Genomic DNA, 26,074 nt, shown 5'->3' with positions numbered 1-26,074 from the left:
CTGTCTCACCCCAAAGTGAGAACTAGCTAAAGCCTGGTGACCTGAACACTGTTTCCACCACTTGCTGTAGCAGGTTGTGAGTTTCCCATTGAATTGAGCTGCTACAGCTCATCATTCGTGATGTTGTCATTAAAAAATAGTTTGCAGCCTGTGAAGCATTTTCTCTGTTAGCTATAGTGACAAAAGACACACCTGTAAACACCTGTTGACAGGACACCTCAAGCTTTGAACAAGACTTGACTTGAGTCTCTCTCTGACATAAAGGGTTAATGTGTGGAGGATCTACTGCATGTCTTGCTTTCATGTCTTTCCAAGAGCATCTAAAAGTTTCTTTTACTTACTTTCTTTTCACTACGTCATCTCAAAGTTAGGTCTGGTGGTGTGGAAGGGGGTGTGGAATAAGCCATGAACCAATGAGAAAGTTACAGCGTGGCAGCATCAGCACCATCCCCGAGAGCATAGGAGGAGTCAAAGAATCAGGTGACAAGACCAGCCTTTATTGAAAGAAGCTCCCAGTCTCACAGAATCTGGGCTGCACCCACAGCAACTCTTAGGCAAATTCACCTCAGGTCATGCGGAGCAATCTAACGTCCTACTGTACCTACAGCAACGCTGTAACTAGGGCTGTGACAATAATGCATTCATTTTGATGGGTCAAAGAAAAAAAGGATGCTTCAAACTATGTCACACATCACGTTCCATGGTTCCGTTTGACCAGATCAAAAACTAGTTTTTAAAACACGATCAAAGTCTGCAGACAGGACAAGCAGCTCGATAAAAGGCAAAATTCAAACAGAGCTATGCCCAGTTGTTGTTACACTGTCATGAGTCATAAGTGACCAGATACGTGGCTCTTGTGCGATTATTTGGCCTTTTGGACCTGGTTTAACTTATGTAAACACAGTAACCCGCCTGTGCTCCACCACACGTGCCCTAAAGCCTTTCGGAAGGGTTTCATATAACATAAAGGAGCTGCAGACAAAAAAATCATGTCATTCATATTGTGTAGATCAAAAGGGAGCATTTTGCCAGAGAACTCAGTGCAGTAGCATCCGGGGTTTCATATCAACTTCTACTGTCTGTGCTTGAATGTAAGTAAAAGCATCCCCACGACAAAAAGTAAAACCTGCCTATCACCTGAGGAGTTTAGTCTGATTTTTGTCTTTTGGCTATTTCTGTCCCCTGATCCATTCACAAACACCCAGCCAGGCCTCAGCCAGTGCTCTCTGTCTGTCTCTCTCTCTCTCTCTCTCTCTCTCTCTCTCTCTCTCCCAGTGTGAGTCTGTGCTCTTGCTCTTCCTTTCTCTTTCTCCCCGTTCGTCAGCCACTCTGCCCCCCAGGTGTTTTCACATCCACTGTCCCTATTTTCTTTCCGTTGCCCATAGAGCCCCTTTCAGACATGCCCTGGAATTCGAACATTATCCAGACTTTATCTGGAGGGGTCGTATGTTTGAACACAAACCAAGTCTGTCAGCCCCGACATTACTCGGATTTAGCCCAGCCCGCTCCCCGGTCCGAATTCCAGATTATCTCCAACCCAGCTTATCTGTGAATAGAGGAGGTAATACTCCGGAGAATTCACCGTCAATTTTTTGTGACTGCCGCGAAACTGGGCAAACACAAACACCCGATGGTGAAGAACTCGTTCAAACATACGAACACAACAACAACGTCCAACGGGATGGACAACGACATTCCTGAACTTTTGTTGGTAAGCGCAGACCTGCAACCTGTGGCATACGACCAGATTACCAAGCAAAACACTGTCACATGTGCAGTTCTGTTCCATCCATAGCAGTACCCCTGTCAGCTCTGCTCTTGGCCCCCCGTGGGTTGATGTTGCCTGTTCTCGTTCCTGAAGCGTTAAAAAGTGCCACAGTGTCCAGTCCCTTTGCATTACATGCAGAGGCTGAAGGTACCCGCTCATGTCAGTGTAATTAAATGGAAACCAACCCACGCTACAGTCGGTGCCCCCAGCCCGTCCTCCAAAAAGCTGCAGCTTTTGCCCCCCCTGCCAGCCTGATGTGCCCAGGGGCTGTCCAGGTTTTTCCATGTTTAAATACTAGCAATCTCGTCTTGTTGAGTACTGGTTTCCTTGTCAATAGATCATGTTCGAGTATTAGTCTCAAGGTGACATTGTGTTTTTTCCATGGCAGGAAGTACTGGTCTTCATGTTATGATCCCAAACTGACCTTATGGTGGCTGTCCCACCCTGTAGGACTGTGTGGTCTTAAGTGTATTCTGCTGCTCATGTGGTTCTGCTCTTGGCACCACGGCACCATATGCACACCATGAATCCAGTCCAATAGAAAAGGATCAGGGGATTGGACTGTCTACGGCAGTGTAGCCTCCCTCTCATCCATCCATCCATCATCCACACATGGGAGTCAGACACATCTATGATGCTCCTGAACAAACGCCCAGGGTCCGATCCTCAAACACATTTTATTAATGCACCTGGCAGAACCTGGCAAGTCACACTCTCCAGAAACACACTGAAGATTCCTTTTCCTGTAACCTGTGGGCACGCAGCTGGTTTACTTACTTCTACACACCTGTGCTGAGACTTTATATAAATAAAAGATCGAGTTGTTCTGCTGCAGGCACATATTCTGTAAAAACCCTGTTTGGGTGCAGTGACTCCCACCTCACTCTCTCTGGAGGCTGTGGGGCCGTGCAGACCTGCTCCCACAGGAACTCCCCTTGTTGATGCATGAAGCTCGGAAATAAAAGCTCCATCTTCTGCCTCCACAGCGGATTTTAGTGCGCAGCTTCTCCCTCCCGACTACAAACCGCACATGCGACTGCAGCGACGTGAAATAGCGCTGCTTTCCTGCGCGCACACACACACACACACACACACGCACACACAGTACAACCCTCTCCGCGCAGACCCTCGGCAGACACAACACGGACAGCTCGGGCAGGTGAGTGCAGCTCTCTTCGCTTTTACGAGTCAGAAGCAGTTCGATTTTCCAGCTGTTTCACGGAGGCGACGCGACAGGAGCCAGATGTTACAGCAAGTTGGCGACGCGTGAAAACCCAGCGGCTCGCGTTTGACAGACGCGGGTTAAGATGCTTAGCCCGCGTTTGGATCAAGGCTTGTTAGTGCAGGAGAGGTGAGTTCCAATAATGCACAGGGCTCCACACGCGCGCGCGAGCGCGCACACAATTATTCTCACTCAAGCTCCATAAACAATAGACATAATGGCTGCAAATGAGTGCGGATGGTTATAGTGATCGGTTTAATTGGCCAAGACTCGGATTATTGATGGAGAATGTCACATCCGAGTGTTGCTGTGATTGTCAAGGTCATTAACAAACTCAGCACTAAATTCTTACTCATACAGACTCAGTTGGTGTTTCAGAAAAGTCCAACTATAGCTTTTGGCTCAAAATGACACAGGAGACTTAAATCTCCAGGTGGTGCAGAGAGAAATAATAATAAGTTATGACATGACACACGCATGCTTGATAATTCACATATCAAGATGAGATTTCATCAATCTGTGTGATGATGAATCCAGGCTGGTTTTCATTCGTTTTCCGCCCCACATCCCCTTTTTTTAAAAAGTGAGGATTTTGCTGCTTGTCTCCGTTTTACTTCAGCATAAACAGAAAACCCAGACTTCACACCCTCCCGTTGGCCGGTTGCTCTGACATTTTAGTCTCAAGAATGAAGTAATTATTGGCAAAAACAGGCAACAGATGATTTAGTACCGACACCAGGGGATAAATGATGGCATTTGCAAATACATTTTCCCTTCCATACACACACACACACACACACTGCCACTCAACTAGAATATGAATGTCAGTGTTTTTTGGGTTTACAAGTGTCAAAAACTTCATCACATTGACGTGCAAGTCTCGCCAGACATGTGGCTGCTGTACATTTGTGACTCTGTCATGTCCTCTGATCCGTGTTGCATTTTAATGCTGGTGGAAACGTTTTCGTGTAGAATTCATATGTGGAAAATGCACTTTCTTCCTTCTCATGCAAGAGATTGTACTAGAATTGAAGCTCGATATGTAAAAACCTACAGAATTGAGCGTCATCTCATTCTGTGTTTCATGAGTTAATGGAGCGAAAAAAAGCTTTTCCAGGACAGAGCTGAAACAATTAGTTGATCAGCTGATGGACAGAAACATATTTAATAATCAGTCAACATTTCCCAGTTCCAGCTTCTCATTTGTGAGAATTTGTTTCTTCTATTTGTGTAAAATCTCACTAAGAGGTTTTGGCTTGTGGAGTTTTCATCGTTTGTTTAATACAATTGATTGTCAGAATCATCATTACATGCTTATTACTAATGTGGGACAAGGTGCAATTTTGCAATGGTTTCTTCACTTCAGTCAGTTTATCTTCTGCAGCTGAGCTCAGCTTCTCGTTGGAGCTACAGACTGTTGCTGTGATCCCAGTTTGTTGGTTCTTCCAAAGTCATGTTGAGCTTGTTTGTGCAGGTTTCCTGAGCGTTTCTCTACGGTGACTCGAAATTGCCCCTGTGTGTGTGAGTGTGAATGGTTTTCCATCTCTGTATGTCTCTACGCATCAGCCCTGAGATAGACTTGGCAGGGAGGACCCCTCCTCTGACCCCCTCACAGCTCGGATAAATGGTTAGGATGATGGATGGACAGAGGGAGTTAACTGATGGGAGCACGATTATTCATCACAGTGGGGCTGAGAGCAATGTGCAGCATAAGATAGTGGTTCTTGTTGTGCCTGCACTGAACATACTCCAGTGAATATACCATCATATCAACACAGTGAACGCTAAGGATTGAACTTTTTTTAATTGGCTACTCAAGCATCCGTCAGCTGCTTTTTCTCATCGATCTCAATGCTATCGTGCTGAAGCAGAGTGGATTTGTGTGTGAATTAGATCTTTAAACCGAGTCCAGCAGACACTCCCGCTCCACTCGGGGGACATTTCTCTCTCTGTCATTAGGCTTTTGCATGGGAATCCTGCTGATCCTTGCTGCTCATATATTTACCACAAGTGCAATCATCCCACATAATTGAACTCAGGTTCATTAATCAACTTCTCCGTTGGAGTTGGGAAACTCCTGTGACTGGAATTCTGTCTGACACTAGGATTGGAACATCGTGGATTTGATCTTGGATTTGTTTGATGACACGTAATGGTACAAGAGGGAAACCGTCTATAATGAACTGGCTCTTTGAGTTGTAGGTGTTTAATAATGTGGTACTTTCACAGAACAGGTAACGTTGTGCTGATGTGTCCATGTAGCTTCTGTTTGTTTACTAACAAACTGAATATTCTATTTTGTAAGCTCCTCGATGTTTTTGGCATAAAATTATCTTAATAACTGCGTATAAAAGTATTCATGTAAAAGGTAAATTATCCTCTGAAATGTATTAAAATAAGTGAAAATAAAGTACATCAAAATTGTACTTGTACGTCAAAAGTGCAGTGCTGATATTCCTCATGTCAGCGGAGTTTCACACCCCGAATGCCCATTTTATTATTTTACACACAGAACTGATCCTGATTTTGATTCAGGCTCATTTGAGTCACGCAAGAGGCAGCAATTCTTCACTCTACCACTTGGATTTACACTGGAAGATGTCAGCGACCATTGGATGGATTACCATAAAATTCTGATAGCATCCGACTGTGATCGCATCATCAGGAGCAGATTGCTCAGTAGCTTGGTGCAGTAAATTTGGAAAAATAACAAGGTAACATGTCAATAACACAATAACGGGGTAATACTTTTTGGTAGCAAGGTATAGAAGGCAATATTTCAGTGTTAGCAGTGTAACGTGGGTATTTTTATTATAGTTAAAGTAATAATATGTATTTATTAAAGCTCACATTATTTCCCATGTGCACACATGGGAAATAATGTGAAAATCTAAACACTAAGACCTAAGAACAACCTGTTTCTCCTTTATTTCTTAGTAATGGAAACAAACAGGGAAGAATGTGCTGCTTTATTTCGGTTTACATTCACCGCTTTGCAAGTTTTCCCACAGAAGCCACGGAGCATTAATCACTCCCACCACGACTGTTTGCAGAGATCTGTAGCTGCAGTCCACAAAGTGTGGAGAGATAAACTGTGGGCCCATAAGATGAAGTGGATTGAAATGTCGATCTAAGTCGACGGGGCAGAGCAGATCTGACTGGTTTCTCCACCTCTTCCAGTTTATGGTTCACTGGTTTAAACTTGGCCTTCCAGCCCACCGGCCTGTCCCTCATCATGTGTAAGCAGGACATGCAACAGATTCAGAGATCGTAATTAAAACTAGCAGAGACACAAGAAGTCCATCCTTTGTACATGGATTATAACTTCCATAATATTCAACAAGAGTCTGGACTTTTTGGTTCTTTAAAATTCATGTGGAGCTTGGTTTGTGCTAAATTCTTTGATCCCCCTCAGCAGCAGGACTTCAGAGTCTCTCGCAGTGGAGGCTCGCCTACAATTGAAGGTTCATCTACTAATGTCAGAAGAAATTCTCACATTTCGAGGAAATATAATATTGTGCTTATTAGGTTTCAGAGAAACAGAGCAGTGGAGCTAAACAAGGCTTCGCATTTAATGAGCCAAAATGAAAGTAACTACTTTAATAACAAGCTGAGTCAACGGTGGTTGTTGTAGGTCTGCAGCAATTAATTGGACGTTTCGATTCACTAAGATTTGCAACAAGCAAATTGTGATTTCATCAGGAGAACAGCTCCTTTTATTTTGGATTCTATACCTTTAATCTTAGGTTCTGGTCAGTACTGATTGTAAACCGATACTTATTTAACTATTCATTAGATATGTATCTGACATCGGACACAATCTGATACACTTTTTACACTTTTTCTGGCTCAAACTGACTTAATCTAAAACCTACTAGATTTAAAATAATCTTAAATCTAAAAGGTTAAAAAAGCCGACTGGTTTTTTACTTGCTCTTCTGGGTTTTGCTTAGGGTGTAAAAGTCCATTAATACTTTTAAACTTCCCTCTGACTTCCCTGTATTAAAATATTTCTCTGCTTGTACCAGACAAACTCCTCCAGAAGACATCACACGGAGGAGTTTTTCATCATTAGGAGTCCTGATGATGTCATCTGGAGGAGCTCTGGAAAAGCGGTTTGAGCATGATTAGAACCTCCACAGTGTGAGCAACGACGTGACAATCTGAGCTGAAGGTTCCTCCAAGTGATGTCATCTGGGGGCAGTTTTCAGCTCAAAGAAGAGAGATATTTGAAATGTTTAATGGCATTGGTTTGTACCCAAACTAGAACCAAAGTCAACATCACTGAAGGTGTCCTTTAAGCTTATCAGATTAAATTATTAATATGAATGGAACAATATACTACAGTATCACAAGTCCACTTGTGTTTGTACAGCAGTGAGTGGAGCATCTTCACTGACACTGGCCACAGATGCACTTTAACCACCCAGTTCCTCACACGATTAATGTTCATTAAAGCTTTAATTTTAAACAGTAAGCAGCATCAGCACTGATTAAACATGTGGACCTGCTGCTCAGTTTTTTTTTTCCCCACCACTGACCTTTGTAAAAAAAAAGGCCCTTCATTATTTTAACGTTCCGTCTAATCTGCGGTTCTTTCTGCGAGCGACTGTTCTGAATGTCCTGCAGACGTGTGTGGACCCAGGGTGAATTTTTGAAATATTTCACTCTGTGTTAGTACATCTGATGCTGCACTTTGCCCTCGCGGCAGCACACAAACAGGTTCCTCACTTTGCTTTATTATTATTATTCTTCAGCATTTTCGACCACAGAAATGTGCTGGTCACAGACACCTAAACTATTACAGAAATTTGCTCTCCAATTGTCGTAAGCAGACGTCTCTTTGGCCTTTGTGTGTGGGTGGACTGTATGTTAAGAAAGTAGCAGCCCATCAGGGAGGGAGACGTTCAGGCACAGGACAGAGCACAGGTCAGTCAAGTTTCAGCACAGGTGAAACTGAATTCAGATTAGATCTGGTTTGGCCTTATTTTGGCTGATACTGAAAACCTATAGTTAGTATCAGATTGGATTAGAAAAGAGTTTTCATGAGTTGGGACGTTTTAAGGAAAAAAACACTGCAGATCTGACACCAGGCTTAAGTTTAAGTCCCGTTGTACGGTGAACTTCAGTTGGCTTGGGTTATAAAAACACAACCATTCTTTTTTTCTACTTTGTGTAGATAAGATCCAGGTCTGTTTTAATTCAAGGCTTTATCCTCTGCAAATCCTCAATCATCTTTATGAAGTGCATAACTAGATCTGGCTCCACAGAGAGGGGGCATCTAATTACAGTTGGAGCCAGACATGGTTTCAGTGCAGGTACTCACCTTTTTTAAGAGGGCGTATAATTCAAAGTGATCCTCACACACACACCGAGTGCTGAATAGGTATAATAAACGTCATTTTAATGAGAATGCTTCTAATGAGACTCAGCTCCTCACTGACACTTTTTCTTGCTAGAGACAACGTTTCTTAGTGTAATGATTTTACTTGCCTGGAATAATGAGAGCTTTTAATTTGGTAGAGAAAATAATAATAACATAATGAGACATGGACAACGAGAATTAGAGTTGTCTCAGCGAATTACTGCTCGTTTCTTCAAGTTTGGAGGGTGTGTACGACAATGTAGACATTTTTCTGTCTTTCCAGATTTGTAATATTAGAAGAGTCAGATTATCAGGGAAGAGTTTCAGAGCCAAACAAACGTGTACTTTTATATAGATGCATAACCAGGATGGCTGAGAAGCAATGGGTGAATGACTTCGTGGGTTCGAATCCCACTTCTGGTAATTACTAAGAAAGTCACTGGCTGACAGTACTGATGCCTATAGCGTCATGGGCCACAGGGTCAGTGGTTTAAATCCCAATCCCCCCCAAAAAACGAATTCCACTGCCATCAGTGTGAGTGAGAAGCAACATTGTGCAACAAGAGCTTCAGATAAAAGCATTTTTATTTAGAGCATTTGCATATTGAGGATCTCAGTTTGCCTAGAGCATCTGATGTGACACAGTAAAGCAGTTAGAGCCTCAGCTCTAAGTGGATCTTTGTGTGGCTTTAGTTGGATTTTGGCATAAAGTAACTCTCACTGAAAACATGCTGACAGGTTCACAGATGCAGTGAAACAGATAGAAAAAGATAAAATGGGGTTTAATTAAAGTTCTTCATGCACAGTCAGGCAGGGGAAAGTGCAGAAGCAGAGTCCATTCGAACAAGTCTCGGTTCCAGAACAAGATCGTATGACAGTTCAGAGACTCAGTCCAGGGCCCAAAAAGATCCAACAACCTGGAAAACAGTAGTTATGCACGAGGTCAAAAGATTTAAATGTTTTATTCAACAACACAATATCCGTCAGTAAATATCCCAATCGCTGTTTTTAAGGTTTTGTGTTACATAAATAGATGTTTGCTAACGAGCGGCTACATCAGATCACAGAGGTTTTTGGAACATTAAACGTCGTCAGGCCAAACACAGAAACCCGTTTACTCATTTGTCCACATTTAGTTTTTCCAAGTCTAAAAGTGCAAAAATGCTGACTGATTACGGACTTTCCATAGAACTGCATTTGGGAAAATAAAATTTAAAAAAATCGAGTTGGCTTTTCTCGAGGGAACCGGTGAGATTCTGATTTCCTGGTTGACCGACAAAATAGGTCCCCATTGCAAACTAACTTATGGAGATGGAGGTGTGTCTATTTGCATCTCCTACAAATGTTCATCAGAATCAGAGACACTGGTGAGATGAGCCATAGTTTACAGACAGAATGTGGCTTTTAAAGACATAAAGGAAGTGGAGCTGGACACTGATTTGATTTTCTTGACATCTAACACAAACAACCCTCTGTGAGAAAGAAACTGGCAGCATGAGTCACAGCCTGCTGGGCTTCACTCTGTGACAAGACCCACGTCAGTTTCAAATGACAGCACCAGTCTGGATGAGCAGTTGAAATTATGAACCTGGAATCTGTGGCTGCATTTTTGTGTCTTTATCATCGTGTGAAAATCCATCATTGCAGCTCGATCAGTGCCGATCTTTAGGTCGTGATGAGCCTGAATGTGAGGATCAATACATTTGCATCACACACTTTAAAAAAAAAAAAAAAAAAAAGACTCTTTTCCTCCCTGTTTGTTTTCTGCTCCAGTGTAACAGTTACCGTCCGGGAAGAACATGCTGTAAAGGCCGTTTTCTCAAATTGTCTTTATTTCAAATCATAGCGTGAAGTACAAGACATGATAATCACAGGCTGTTGCCAAAGAACTGGGGCAAAAATCTGCGCTGACTCTCATCACATCACTTGCTGCTGCTCATTAAGCTGGGAGCTTGCAGTGTACTAATTGAATGTGACTGAGATGAGTGTATCATCGTTTTTATCAGCTCATCGCTTTATGAAACACATGCAAATAGAGAGAACAAGCAAAATTTAACACAACCAACCAATTTAACACAGGAGCAAGATTTAGACTTAAAAATACAAAAACAAACAAAATGCAGAAGTGAGCCGCAAATGAAGAAAACACAAGCCAATGGCAGCGCTTCAAGATGTTTGGACAGGTTGAGCCGTGAAGACGCGAAGAATCTCCCGCTTCGCCGTCATTGACTGGGAAAACAACGGGCTATTTGTCAGCTGCACTTGAAGGAGCTTTTGAAAATCGGATTCAAATTGATGGTGCTGTGGTGTCACATTAAGCTACTGCTTACTGGACCTGGCTGCACACAAGGAGGAAAAGGGGCAGAGAGAGCTGTTGACTCGTTACCTGAGCCAGACGTCAAATAGTTTGCAGAGGTTCGTGTTTTGTCACGTTTACCAGTGGCCTTGTAGACTAAGTCAAACTTCATCTCTACGTCTTCTGCACTCAGAACGTAGCGAGACATGAAGTTCTTGTTGCTCTCTTCCCATAACTGACCATCTATCATTCACGATCAGAAAATAGCATCTCACTGGGTTTGTGTCAAGGTCGTACCAGTTTGATGTAGACTGACAAGTGGGAGGTTATGCATTCGATCGAGCCTGAAGGGGAGGGCATGTCAACGTGCTCGTGTGAAGGGGGAGCTGTATTTTTAATCACAGCCCTGAATCCTCCACATTCAGCTACTATTCTTCTCAGACACTCGAAATTAAACTAAACAAGTGATGAACAAGCACGAATTATGGAGGAGGAGCAGTGACTGTCAGGCAGTAATCAGGATGACCTAATATGAAAAAGGTCAAAAAGTACACACACACACACACACACACACACACACACACACACGTTACTAAATCGTGAATGCGCCTCAGAGAACCGTGAACCCTCTGTGAAGCTGAGTCTGTCAGCTAACATTTATTTCTGCTCAGTGATTCTACTTGTCTGTAATAAGTCTGTTCAAGTCTAATTATTCAGCGACTAGGTGCTAATTTGACCCAGTGTTTGAAGACAGGTCTTGTCCACTGTTGGTCCTCGTTGATTACCACAGGCAAGTTAAGGTGAATGAAACCCCCCCCCCCCCCAGCTTTGATCCCAGTGAGTCCATCTGTCATGTCAGCCATGCTGGACACTTTGGTCACTAGAGAAACAACCTAAAGATGCACTAGTCACATCAAGGGGTGGCGTCAGTCACGGTGCTCACACATCAGAGGAAATAAATACAGCCTCACATCCCTGCTCAGTCTGTCTGTGGTCTTCAGGGCCTATTAGGGCAGATCATCAATTAACATTACTTATGAATATGAAACAGCTACGGTTACATCAGAGTTTGTGTGCGTGTGCATGTGCGTGCTTCAGTTTCCCTGTCACATGTAATCTTGCACCTCTGATATAACAACCTGTAAATTAACTCTTGGGATGGGGGCCGCACACAATGGCAGCCTGACTTTTTCTCCCTCTAACACGTTAACTGTCTGGTTTTGAAGGTTGTATACAGTTAACGTTAGAATTAAATTCGGAGTAAAGGGCGCTGCCCCCATGTCCAGTTTTGATCCAAGACAGCTCTGTCTCTTGAGCTCTGTCTCCGTTTTGACATTGACAGTGTCTCCTCCAAAGGCTCCTACCGGACAGATAAAACCTGATGTAGTGTTTGAGGCTACAACCTCCCTATGAGGTCTGTGTGTGAAAACATGATACAAGTTGCTGCATTTGGGCGGAACGTCATGAATCATCGCGCCCCCCTCCCCGAGTTCCCGGCGAGGACAGCGGCCCTCGTTATCGTGTCGTCGTGGCAACTGACACCAAACAAAGTGCTGAGATAAACATTACATGAAACTATGCAGAAATGAAAACGAGGTCTAACACAGAGACGTGTCCTCACAATCTAAGGATGGGTTGTGAGAAAATAGTCCCACGGACACAGATGGGACTATCACCCCTTCTTTTTGGGCTTCTTTTGGGAAATTTACATTGGTTTTGGTCATTTCATGTCTGTTTTGGGGTAATTATTTAATTCATTTTAGCATATTTGTTATTATTGTTACTTAGCTGTTTCAAAGACATATGGACAGTACTGTCAAAGGTTCGGGCCCGTTCAGTAATCTGCAAATCAGATTTCTGCTACTACAAAAAAAAAAAAAATATATCTATATATATCTATATATATCTATATATATCCCCAAAATACATGTGCACTTGTTGATCCATTTACATGCTATTAATGTTTCCCTCACAGCTGTTGGTAGAATTGAGCACAGATTAGCACCTTGCAGCCACGTTTAGCAATGTAACAGACGCCCTTAAAATCCTCTTCCACCCAAAACAATTACTACATGAATCTGCATTAAAGCAGCGTTATTCTTTTCTAAACTAAACGGTTTTATAATGAAAACCTCAAAGAGGCTTGAGTTTGTTGTTATTTTGTCACCAGAGCAGAAATCTGTGATGTGAACTTTATCAGTGGTGAGATCCAGATCAGCTCAATAATACACAATTATTTTCCGAGGATTAGCATCACAGCCTCATTTTAAAACCAGATCAGGCTGCCAGCAGACTTTATTTAGATAAGACTGTGACTCTGGAAACTTTGAAGTAGCATCGGAGGAGGTGGGGTTCGTTGTAACTAGAGAGGATGCGGTTGTTGACGACTATCTTGTTTGATCTCCAAGCAGCCTGTCTACTGCTGTGTGGGATTGCATAAGATGAGGGGGGAGACATAGTGTGTGTGTGTGTGTGTGTGTGTGTGTGTGTGTGTGTGTGTGTGTGTGTGTGTGTGTGTGTGTGTGTGTGTGTGTGTGTGTGTCCCACGGTTTTTGCACAGCATCCAAGTGATTGACGGAGACGTTAATGACGATGAAATTAGGGTTTTCGACTTGTGCAAATTGCCATTTATGTTTAAAAAGGTGTAATTCCATCTCTCATTCAGCACCAACATTCTTTCATTAAACAAGACTTTAGGAATTTAGAAGAGCTTGGAATAAAGCACATCAAACCTTGTATCAGTCATTTGTGAAAAGGTACAGATCTGTACTCGCTCTGCGAATCAGGAAAATAACAGTCTGTGCAGTGTGATGGAAAGTGACAGTCACTCAGAGGAGGGAGTGTGAATATGCCATCTGCGTCAATGTGACCAGCACACAAGCAGAGATTTTCCTGTTCTTTGTGCCACTTTGTCCTCGACTTCATCCTTTCCCCATTTTTTTTTTCTTTTGCTCCAGCCTCCCTTTCAACCCTCCCAGCTCCATATTCATTGTGTGAAGTTATTTTCCCGCAAGCTGCAAAGACTCTTTAAATCCTAGCAGACATTAAACCTTAAAGGATGGTTTCTCCCTCGCTGACCCACCCGGTCACTTAAATCTGTGTCCTGCAATGTGGCAAAGACAGATGATGCCACACTGCAAGCCACAAGTCCACAGGCTCAAAGACAAAACCAAGATCACTCTTAAGACTGAAAGAATCAGCTGGAGAATCAGAAAATTCATGCAAAACAAAAATGTCAAATGTCAAAATGTCAGTGAGGTCTCTATGACCAGGCACTCCTCCTACTTTCCATGATGTAATTTAAACCCAAACAGATTACACAGCACCAGTAGCAGCCTGACCCAGTTCCACACTCAGTGAAGACTGATGTTATTTATATCTCTGCAGCCATAACACTCACACTTAGCAGAAAATATTATTATTACAGCTTCATCTTGCTCTCGCCATCACCCATAAAGGTGACAATGTTTAACTGGCAAAGGATTCCAAAAAAACAAACAGTCCCAAACCTGTAACACATACAGATACTCAATTCAAGATGAGATATCTTCAAAAAAGATTAAATGGATTCAATAAAATATGATGTGGACCTTTACAGTCTCCAAAGGATTCATATTGGACAGACTAGAGTCTGCGTCTTGGATTCAAGTCGTGCTTAATTTGCACACTCTAACTTGAGACTTGTCCGCACACATGGACTTAAATCAGCAGTGTGAGCCTATTTCGAATATCTCAAAACCAAACCAGGTGTTGTCCTCACAAAAGAGAAACCAAAGGAGGAACGCAGTAAATATGTTCTCCATCTTCATGAACACCATCCCTCCATGCAGACTATGGAGTCGATTGGAAGTTGGCTAGTGTAATATCTGGACTCACGCATGAATAAATGGAAAAGTATTCACCTTTACTGGCACCAACAAATTGGGGAAATTTAAAAAACTTGAGGTGACAAAAAGAGATTTAGATTTGTAATAGAAAATCTATTTTCTAAGTCAAAATCCAGAAGGAAAGCAAGGGTTAAGAAGAAACCGAGCAACAGCTACTGTGTGTGGGCACAATGCAGAATCTGGCAGTAGAGTGATTATTTGATATGTGCCATGTAATAAAAGTTCATCTTAAACACAAAACTGTCTCCGACAGCTTGTCTCATGTCCCAGTTTATGTAGCCTGTAGTTATTTAGCCCCCACATGAATAAAATCCTATAACTTGATCTAAAGTGTGACCGTACTGTGAATATACAGCAAAAAGAGTCCGACAGACTAATTTTAAACCCATCGCCTCAACACAAACACAGCATTACAGCTGCTGCTGCCACTGCAGGTGAAGTGATGTGAGGCTGTGTTGTCAGAAGAAATGAAATAAATAAATACAAAGGGCACCGACATCATCATCATCAAGGGGTAAAGTGACAGGGCCCCAGGCTTTTTCCGACCTCCGACATGTCTGCAAAAGTTCACGTTTAGTGCCGAATCTCTTAATATCTTCACCAACACGTGCAACTTATTCTTCGTTTAACTCCACCCTCAGAGATTTGCATGGTGCCCCCGCAGCAAGACAAACTAAAACATTCTGGCTTTGTAGCAAACAAGATGAGCTTGAACGTCCTCGAGTCCTGTTTTTAATTTATACAGTACGTCAGATCAATGCTAAAAAAAATGCCTTTCATCAGGATCTGGCGCGGCTGAGGTAACGCAGGAGAGCAGAGGGGTGTGTGTCAGTGTCTGAAAACACAGGCAAGCTGGAGTCCTGTATAAAGAGATGGGGATTCACTATTAAAAGGCAATGGACGAGTACAAAACTGTGGTCGTTCGTAGACATGGTGTCAGAAGTGGTATGAACAGAGGGGAGACCTACTGTGCACAGAAATGTAGAGTGTTAAGCCGACAGAGGACTGAAAGGTCTAAGTGAGCACACCTCTGTATGCAAAGGGCTGTAATGCTGAGAACATTTTTAGGAACTCTGAGGAGCACTGCACGCTACGGAAGCCTGAAGAGAAAGTTGAAAACTTTTGTGCCCTCTACTGTCTGAGATGCAAGTTTGGCAAGAAAAGGAATGAGAACATCAGAGATGGAGAAAAAAAAAAAATGACTGATGACTTTTGCTAAGAACAAAGCACTTGTCCCTGGATGTTGCTATTCAGATGCCAACGCGGGCTGAGGAATCACACTGGGAGCGGTAGCCACGCAGCTGGGAAGAGCTAAAACAGCACTGGGGAAGAAAAGCTAACAAAGCCCAACGTAACAGTGGGGGCAGATGCACTAGATGTGCGAAAGTAGAACATAAAGAACTGATGAGCTGTCCAGCCCTTAGCTCAGTGTGCAGGAGATGTCGCAAGGACACCGAGCAAATGTGCCATTCAAAATCAGTCCTTGAAGTCACAGGAGAGAGAATTGATGTTGGCTCATTATGTTTCAGAACCATAAATACAGAGTGCAGCCTGGTGAAGTGGACAGGGATCTTGGAGATAGGCCAGTTTATCCTACGATGGATATAGGGAAGATGCTCCTGTGATAAATAAAAAGTCAGACACAACATGTAACTGATAGGTCCAGGGGACTGTCTCAGGTGCTCAGGGATGTTTACCACAGATGTCAAAAGGGCCTTTAGGTAACAGGACGTGTCAAAGACTGAACCAGGGAGGGGAACACTATGCAATAACCACAGTTCCGTTTCCCATTCTCCCCAAAGTTAGGGAGGAACTCAAGGAGTAGAAAACTCTAATCGTTGCCCCGATGACCAGAAAATTAAGCTGATGTCAATTAACGTGGACACAATCATAACCACACCTCTAGAAGAACAGCAAAAAAATAAATAGTAAAAACTGTAGACAAAAGAGGTGAGTTGTCAGTCTGTAAGGGATTTAACACAAACGGCTGCTGTATTGTCTTACCCATGTCCATGACAGAGCACATATTACATAAACTCCATGAGGGTCACCAAGTGCTGTCAAATTGTACAGCACAAACATCAGTGTGACAGCTGGAATGTAGGGGGATTTCAAAATGTCGGAAACACTATTGCGTGAATAAGAGGACATTGAGAAGGGAACATCCTGAATCCAACTATCTGGACAATTGTGAGCACGAAGGCAAAACCTACCTAGTCGTCTCTGGCCATTTTATTTTCACTACCTAGTGATACAGGAGTTACCTGTGACAGAGCAGCTCAAGTGGTAGCAAAGCTAATATCAACCTTTGCCCAGTTTGGAATTCCCAACACCGTCTGCTCTGATAATGGGACCACATTTGTCTGGGAAACCCTTAAAAAGTTTAGCCAGGAGTTTAACTTTAAGCACATTACCTCCAGCCCACATCACCACTCAGCAAACTGACACAATCAGCAGGCTGTATAGACAGCAACCTGATCCTCCTGAGCTATAGATCTACCCCAGCGAGGTAACAAGGGTTAGTCCAGCAGAACTCCTAATGGGCAGGAAACTCCGTACCACACTGCTGGTACTGGAAAGTTCACTGAAACCTCAATGGCCAGACTTGTCCGTCAACAGCAGGAAGAGGGGCACCCACACAGAGACGAAGTAGAACATAGGGGAGGCAGGAGACCAGCACGCGACGTTCATAGGTTGAGGTAGGAAAAGGAAGAACTGGATTTGCAGGTTCTTTCCCAGGAGACCAAGAGAGTGAGAGTGTTTAACAAATCACTGAATCCAGCAATAAATTGTTAAAGTCGCTAAAGTCGACTCAGTCTGAAATTCATGTCTGACAATTGTGGTTCATGTTGACACAATGTTGGAACATATAAGGCTGGAATGAAAAGGAGGAGCTGTCCAAGGACCAGAGTGAGGCCTCAGCCAATTAGTAGGAATAAGAGATTCACTATGAAAAGGCAAACGGTGGACGCCCTTTGACAAAACTCTCCTCATATCCTGGGTCTCAAGATAACTGCTTGTTATCTTGAGTTCTGCAATGGATCACAACAGAAAGCCCATTTTCAAAAAACATCTCAAAGCCTAATTCACTTGTGAGTATTATTACTAAATCACCATTCTCCTCTGTAATGTCATTGTTGTAAGAGGCATTTAAAGCACCGTCAAATTCTAAACTAGCCGATTTTTACTCTTTAGGAATATTATATTAAATAAATATATTTTTAAGACTTCATCACAATGTGAAATCAATAACTGACATAACGGGATAATGGCTAATATCTGAAAAGCTGTGTCAGGTTAGTAGTACATGTAGTACTTCTACAGCAACATACTGCTAAATCACAATAATCAAAGAAAAGAGTAAAACTGTAATGTGCAGATTTTAAAAGTGGCTGAAAATAAACTATAGCCATCAAATAAATGTAGTGGAGTAAAAGTATGAGGTAAACCTGAAACTACTCAAGCAAAGTAGAAATAGTGTAATAATACAATTTAATTTAGCTACTTTATATCATTGCTGTAATTAATCAGTATTTTCTGTAACTTTACTCAAATATTTGATGGTATATTTTCATCTTAGCTGATTAGAAACCCGTTGACATTCTGCCTGGTAAGAATCAGGTGTAGGAGCTGACTATGACCTGCTTACTGGGGCTGTGTGGTGTTTAAGACACTTGTTGGACGCTGGTGCATGAGACAGAGGAGGTGAGTCCAACACAAGCAGTTGGATGGAGCCCGTGAGTCAGTGTGGCTGTGCAAAAGCACCTGCGAGTGTGTGTGTGTGTGTGTGTGTGTGTGTGTGTGTGTGTGTGTGTGTGTGTGTGATTCTTTGGCATCATGCTTCCACAGGGCCTGTTAAAGCCACCAGAGAAGAGAGAAATTCAGAGTGGGAGAGACAAACTGAGATCTCCAGAGATGGAAGCTGGCAGAACAAACCTGAGCGGCCTTTAAACCATTGTATCCATGTGCTTGTATGTATACGCCAACGTGGGAGAAGATCTGATGAACGTCTGAATCAGCGGATGAGCGTTGTGCCAACAGGACTAGATACAGTGATGTACGGCGGCATCTTAATTAAACAATTCACTTGAAGGCAAAAGATGCTTTGCTTCAGGGAGAACACATGTCACATGTACATGATGTACATACGTGTTTAATTAGCATGTGTAGTTTCATGTGAACATAGGTGCAGTGGTCTGGAGAGAACATTGATGACAGTAACTCTTACATGCAGAAATCTTACTGCGTTCTACTGCAACTCTACTGATTCAACTGAATCTGCTTCATTAATAATACAGACACATGGATTAACCCCTGTTAACAACTCACCCATACACTTATCTCTGCTCAAAGGTGGTGGAAGTACAACAACTCAATACTCAGTGCCTGCAAGTACATGAGTAAAAAAGTAGTATTACTTCAACTACTCATAGTAAAGTGGAGTACAAAAGGCAGAAGTACTGCATTAAGACAACAAAGCAGTGTGAAAATATTGAATGATGTTGAGAATAAATGTTGAGTCCAGATTTGTTGGTGTGTGTGTGTGTGTGTGTGTGTGAGGGTCCAAAGGCAGACGGAAAAAAAATGACCAATAATAATCAAACTATAAATTCAAATTAAACTGGGAGCAAATCAGTGGTTCATCTGCATCTGAAAAACATGTCGAGGAGCGAAAAGTACAATATTACTCCAGTAAAATAATTGTTACAGTCCTTGAGTAAATGTATTCAGCTCACAAACATCAAGGTCTGTATGTGCCTCTGGACAGTGCGGTGGGATTTTCTGAGTATCCTTTTAAATGAATGCCTTTGCTGCCTGGGGTCTTCTGCCTGCCCACCAGATTTAAGCTTTAAGGGGTCTGTCAGTCCAAACTGCAGCACTCGAGCCTGGTGATGAATTCTGCAGACAATCACAACACAGCATCCAAAGTGCTGAGTCTTTACCCGGTGCCATTAACTCAACAACAGTGTTCATGAATGGGTGTCTGAGGACGATGGCGTGTGGCTCTGCAGAGGACAGAATGAGAGACGAGGCACTGCTGTTCCAGTCCCTGTCTTCACCTGTAACCGCTTGTCTGCTGAGAGTCCTTCACCTCTTTCATTATCCTCAGTGTTGTATTTTCTGCCCTTTTGCAGAGAAACGCTGATGCTGAGCTGATCCACAGAGATGCCGACAGCAAAGGGAAAAGAGGAGGACGCCTATGTTTGAGTCTCTCTTCGGTCACTAACACTCGTCTTCTGCTGCTCACCACTCACAATAAACTGGACAGTGTCCATCACCTGCCCGTCTCCCTCTTCCTGTCGTCCTTGCTCATCTAGAAGTTCCCTTTTCCTTTTTCAGAGAACGGAAGTTCACTAGAAGCCTCAGGGCTCTGCTCCTGCTCAACCCTGACTCACTGTCTCCCCTCACATCGCCCCTTCTCCTCCCCCTGCCATGTCCAATGACAGCGGCCTCCCCACTGTGTGGGAGGCCTCCGAGTGGGAAGACACGCCTCAGTGCCCGCCGTCAGTAGGCGGGGCGACCCTATTAATCGTGGCGTACAGCGCCGTCATAGCGATCGGGCTGCTAGGCAATGCAGGCCTGGTGTTTATCATCGCCCGGCAACAGGAGTTGCGCAATGTTACCAACATTCTGATTGCCAACCTGTCGTGCTCTGACATCCTGATGTGTGTGGTGTGTCTCCCAGTTACCGTCATATACACACTGATGGACCGCTGGGTGCTGGGAGAGGCCCTGTGTAAGGTCAGTGAACCACACACACACACAGTTGGTGTGATAACCTTTCAATCCATAACAAAAATTATTCCTTTCGAAGGAAGACCAGTGTTCAAGTAGCAGAATATCCGATACCTCTGGATAAAGTGGGTTAATATTTCTTATTGGAAAAAAAAATAAAAAATAAAAATCACAAGATTAAGTTAATATTACCACAAAGAGACAAAGATTATCAAAAGTACATTAAAAATTATTCCAAAGAGATAAAAAGGACACAACAGTGTCACTTGTCTCTTTTAGTCTGAGCTCTTATGTAGGTGTCAAGATTCCTAAAGATTTATAGTACAGCTAGTGTTTATAGTACAATTTGAATTTACGGTCCCTAAAGAATGTATGAAGAGAGGGGGCGGCTGTAGCTAAGCTGGTAAGGGAGTCATCCACGGACCAAAGCGTCAGTGGTTCAATCCCCAGTCCCAGCTACTGAGCCCGGTATAAATTGGGGAGGGTTGAAGAACAAAACGTGTGAAGAGACAGGAGGTCCTACACTTTTGAGCATTGCTGATTGTTGAGGTAAAACGTCCAAATCGAGTTCAAGTTTGTTTTTACCTGTCCAGGTGACTCCCTTTGTTCAGTGCACGTCAGTGACAGTTTCCATCTTCTCCCTGGTGCTGATCGCTCTGGAGCGTCACCAGCTGATCCTCCATCCGACCGGCTGGTCCCCCGCCGCTGGCCACTCCTACCTGGCTGTTGGGCTGACGTGGCTGGTCGCCTGCTTCATCTCTCTGCCTTTCCTGTCTTTCAACATTCTCACCAACGACCCCTTCCAGAACATCAGCCTGCCCGCCAACCCCTTCAGGTGAGGCCGAATATCTGGAACACAGTTAGTGTCACAGCATCAGGACCAAACCCGACTACAGACAGAGGAACTCAGTTTGTTTTGGTAGTGTTGAGTCCGTTTGTGATTACTTTGCATCTCTTTGGTCTCATTTTGAGGTTTTTGCCGTCAGTTTTTGGTAGCATTTATCTTTTTGGGTCATTTAGTGCTTTCAGTTGCTCCGTTTCTTTTCAGTCTTTGTGCGATAAATGTAAGGATTCTTTTTGGTTGCTTTAATAAATTTCTGTTTGGGTTTTGGGTTATTTTGAGTCTGCTGTAACTTTGAGCCCTTTTGTGGCATCTGTTTTTGAGAGTGTTGCATCTTTTTGGATGTCACTGTGTGTCTCCTCTAGATCATGTTTATTTAGGGTTTCTTGGGTAGTTGTACGTGACTTTTGAATAATTCTGGTTGTTTTGCCTGTTTGTGATAGTTTTGTCTCTTTTTGGTCATGTTTTTCTCTTTTAACTAAGCTCCATGACTTTCAAACAAGAAATTTAATGCACATAAGCATTAAAAACATTCACCTTAGTTCATTCAAATTCAGCGGATTTGATCATGTGATGTTAAACCTTCAATCCAAACTAAACTTTGCATCGTTCACCTACATCAAAGAATCTGGACAGTAATGACCATCAGCTACTTGTACAAACTGAGTTAACAAACTTATTACGAAGCTCATTGGCTCTGAGCTTTTCTCCTCCTCAGTAAAACCCTTTATTGAACGAAATGATGCATAAACCTAAAAAAAGTCCAGTACAGTGAAGAACCTCTGTGTGCTCAGAGTGGGTTCAGACATTAAATGAGGAGATTTTTTAGAGGTAGCCTGAATTCTGACAGTATGCAGGAGGCTCGTCTTAATGGAAACACAAAGCCAGTAGCAGTTCAGATGCGTCGTAGTCTTCGTTTGTAAAACGCCGTTCGGTTATTTCCAGGCACAAACTTGTCGGCGTGAAAATGGGAGGCATTAATGCAGATTAGGAGCAGTGCAATTTTGAGGCTCACTTTGTCGTGAAATTGCTTATTTCCTCCTGCTTAGACTGCATCTGCTAACACACAGGGCAATGAGTTGCACATTTCTAAATATCACTTTCCTCGTTTCCCATCTTGCACATCTTAATAGTCAAAATGTATCGTTTTGTAAAACAAAAAATAAATCTGAAAAGTAACAGTCAGACCTTATCTAAAACCAACGGATGACGATGGGAACAGATACAGTATCATCTCTCTTCCTAGCGCTGTTGCCTCACAGCTAGAAGGTCACTGGTTTGAATCCTGGCAGACTGTGGCCTTTCTGTTTATAGTTTGCATATTCTCCCCGTGCTCCCGCTCCAAACTATAAAAAATGACAGAGAATTAAAGACAAATGACAAAAAAAACACTGCAAAACTCGAAGGATTTCCCTGCTAGATTACGTGGATGATGGAAATAACAGACCACACAGGCTTCTCCTGTACCCTCACTGTTAAAATACTGAGATATGTGGCAGAAGGTAAAAATTTAATGTTGCTGGCTTTTTATTTATTTTAAAGCAATGACTAGTGGTCAGTTCACAAAAAGGGATGGATCTCTACCAAATAATCTAAATGTAAATTTAATGCCACTCATCTAAAAGTGAACTTCAGTGAAATAATGGAGTAATTTACTGTCCAGTGTCCCACTCTGCACAGTCCTTCAGCCATTAGTCAGTATCAAAGTACAGTAAATGAAAAGCTGCAAAGCTTATTAATCAAGCAAACATCTACAAAAGTCAGGTAAAAAAAAAAAAAAAAAAAAAAAAAGTTTGGTTTATAATATGGACATGAAGGAAACAGGTTTAACCAATTTGAGTACAGAGTCTATTACGTATTGGGGCTGATCCTGAGGAATATTCTGATGAATCGGAAACTTTAGATTAGAAATTAGAAACTATTATGACGTTCAGTCCTGTCTCCTTTCTTAAACAACCCGTGTCTGTCCTCACTAAGGGACCATTTGATCTGTATGGAGCTGTGGCCGTCAGACAAGCACCGTCTCGCCTACACCACCTCGCTGCTGCTCTTCCAGTACTGCCTGCCACTTCTGCTGGTGCTGCTCTGCTACCTCAGGATCTTCCTGCGCCTGAGACGACGCAGGTCGCACAGCTCACTCTCTCCATCTTGTGTGTGTGTGTTTGTGTGTGTGAGTCATAATGTCAAGATGCAGTTTTTGGGCAAATTGTATTTCTTGTTGTCATATAATTCGGCCTCAGGTCTGAGGTGATTTTTCACAGTGGCTTGTCTGACAATGGGCGTCGTGTTTTTGTTGTGCAGGGACATGCTGGAACGCAGCAGGAGAACTAGAGGAGCCCAGAAGATTAACGTCATGCTGTTAGCTATTGTCATAGCCTTCGCTCTGTGCTGGCTGCCGCTGAATGTCTTCAATACATTATTTGACTGGCACCACCAGGCCCTGCCTGACTGCCAGCACGATGCCGTCTTCTCAGCCTGCCACCTCACCGCGATGGCCTCCACCTGCATTAACCCCGTGGTGTACGGCTTCCTCAACAGCAACTTCCAGAGGGAGCTGAAGTCGACTCTGCTACGCTGCCAGTGCAACAGCCGGGCGGCCGAGAGCTACGAGAGCTTCCCCCTCTCCACCGTGGGCAGCGAGGGCATGACGAAAGCCACGTCCCTCAACAGGACAGGATCGGTGTGCGTTTCGTCCCCCAGAGCTGAGATCAGCTCAGCCATACCAACAAAAACCATACCAGCTCACACTTAGTGAGCACCGAGTGTGATCAGCGAGCGGCAGACAAAATGCCTGTGACTGACTGAACATTGTGTAAGAGACTGATCACGAACAGTCTGAGAGTCTGAGCAAGTCGAGACTAAACTTCAACTTCACTTCATTTCACGCAAGCTGACCGTGGAAGTGTCATAGCCTCAGGTCCAGAATACAAAACGCCAATTTCTCTGCTGAGAGCCACAGAGAGAGAGCGAGAGTGGGCACAGCAGCTGGTTGTTATGGCCGTCAGGCTTTGCCTTCTAAATTAGTTGATGTACTTCGAAACAGATACAATTAGTACTTTAGCAGACGTTTTAGCCAAAGCTTCTTACGACTAAGCAGCAGACACTAGGGAGAACTTGGGCGTTCAGTGTCTGCCCCAGGGACACTTTAACTTGTAGCTAGCAGGACTGGGAATTGAACCACTGACCCTGTGGTATGTGGACGTCTGCTCTACCACCTGAGCCACAGCCTCCTAGATACACAATTCTAAAATGTGCCATTCTCGTGCCACCATTTACCATTGAGGTTTGCAGTACATTTTTAAAGCAATCTGTGATTTCAGCAAAAATCAAATCTCTGACTCACGTTAAAAATAGTACCATGAAAAGGCCACAAAATACCCACTCGATGGCGACGTGAAATCAGAACAGACCGAGATTAAAGATCCACCCAGAAGATAAGGGACACAGCATTGTTCTTGTTAGTGCTGCTAACATTAGCGTTAACAACAATGGCCCCAGCGTAAGTCGTGCTCCCACACAGCACATAATCCAGCTTTGTGTAGTTAAAACCAGGTTACTATGGTTGATCGTAAGCTAGCTAGCCAGACATGCTAACATTACAGTGGTTGTCTGTAGCTGGGTCCTAGTCCCCCTGTAGTTCTGGGGGTTTGTTGCATCTCGTGTACTTTACATGCTCGGCTCCGATTGGACAGACCCACCAACGGCGTCGGCGAATTGCTTTTACAAGTCATTTTGGTTGTTGTTGTAACTTGATTCTGCTGGAATCAAGACCTTCTGCAGGGGGGGTCCGCAGTCACTGGCCCACATTTTGAAACCATGTGTGTGAACATCCCATAAATAATTTTAATAAATGTATTTTTTGGCTTTGGTTGCCACTAAGAAAAATGAAGACGACAACTCACTTAAAGTAATTAATTTATACACTTAATTAGTGTCATTATGACCGTAAATATTGTTGATAAGCCTGCGTTAGTGAGCATTTTTAAAGTGTGGTGGAGAATAAATACAAATGAGGCCAAGCAATGTTAACCATTAGACTGTCCCTCTGCGACTTTGCAGTGGTTTTGTGATTATGGCGGTTTTCACAATAGCTTTTCAAAATAAATAAATAAATATTGGGATGCATGTTGCCATTGTTATCCTTTTCTAAAATGGAGAATTTATATTGGATTGGTTGAATTAATGGTCGCGATCACAAACTTTGCAAATTCCTAGACGGACTGAAGGCCCCAAACCTGTTTCGATACTCCAGTGGATTGTATTCTGTTCAGAGTGGCTTAGTTACAAATATAATAAAGTCCATGAAATGTGTAGTTATTAAAGGATGCCACTCAGCCTTACTTTTTCTTAAAATGAGAACAAAGAGAATGTTTCAAATACTGAGGACTCAACACGTTTTGTAGCAGTGATCTGGCTCAACACCAGGCTGTGAACAAAACCGTCGCTAAAATGTGTTTTTAACATACAACAACCCTCGATTTTCTATGTTGACGCACTCAATGGAGCCAAATGTCCTCCCAGCAATGAAAAAGGCATTTTTGTGTCTAAAACTTTCTGTGCAAATATTTCTATACATTTTATTATCTGTTGGCATCGCAACTTTCAATACGTTTCCTGATTGTACCTTTCAGCTGGAGCGTTTTCTGTATTTGCCTTTAGTATGTTCCATATCATAACTGATACTTCACGAGCATTTCAGTTCAACATGTTTAAGTTTCCATTTTACCATGTTGGATGAGGCCAGGAGGGGAGTCTGGGGCACCAGCCGCTGTCAGGAAGTGTTTCTTGTAACGGAACCCACCAATCAGTTTTGACCATTTTCTTTACCAAATTCTCTGTCAGGTTCATTGTGACCATGTCATTAAACCAAGTGTGAAAATGTACATGTGTTTGTTGCTTGGTTTTGTATGTATTTATATAACTATACCAAACTTCTCATTAAAATAACCCTTAAAAATG

The 26,074-nt window shown here is 42.9% G+C and overlaps 1 protein-coding gene across 2 annotated transcripts; it reads left to right on the top strand.

Moving 5' to 3' along the window:
• The first annotated feature begins 2,526 nt into the window (after positions 1–2,526).
• On the top strand, positions 2,527–26,074 carry npy8ar (neuropeptide Y receptor Y8a). 2 transcript variants are annotated; one of them, XM_067484864.1, is made up of 5 exons: positions 2,527–2,927; positions 19,674–20,280; positions 20,868–21,109; positions 23,093–23,239; positions 23,417–26,074. In XM_067484864.1, the coding sequence occupies exons 2-5, from the start codon at positions 19,972–19,974 to the stop codon at positions 23,865–23,867; spliced, it is 1,149 nt and encodes a 382-aa protein (XP_067340965.1). In that variant the 5' UTR covers positions 2,527–2,927; positions 19,674–19,971; the 3' UTR covers positions 23,868–26,074. The 2 variants fall into 2 exon arrangements, with proteins under 2 accessions (XP_067340965.1, XP_067340966.1); XM_067484865.1 differs by lacking the exon at positions 2,527–2,927 and adding an exon at positions 2,934–3,119.

This window comes from Channa argus, chromosome 18, assembly GCF_033026475.1.
Source record: "Channa argus isolate prfri chromosome 18, Channa argus male v1.0, whole genome shotgun sequence".
Classification (NCBI taxonomy): domain Eukaryota; kingdom Metazoa; phylum Chordata; class Actinopteri; order Anabantiformes; family Channidae; genus Channa; species Channa argus.
This window is presented reverse-complemented; position numbering and strand designations above follow the sequence as displayed.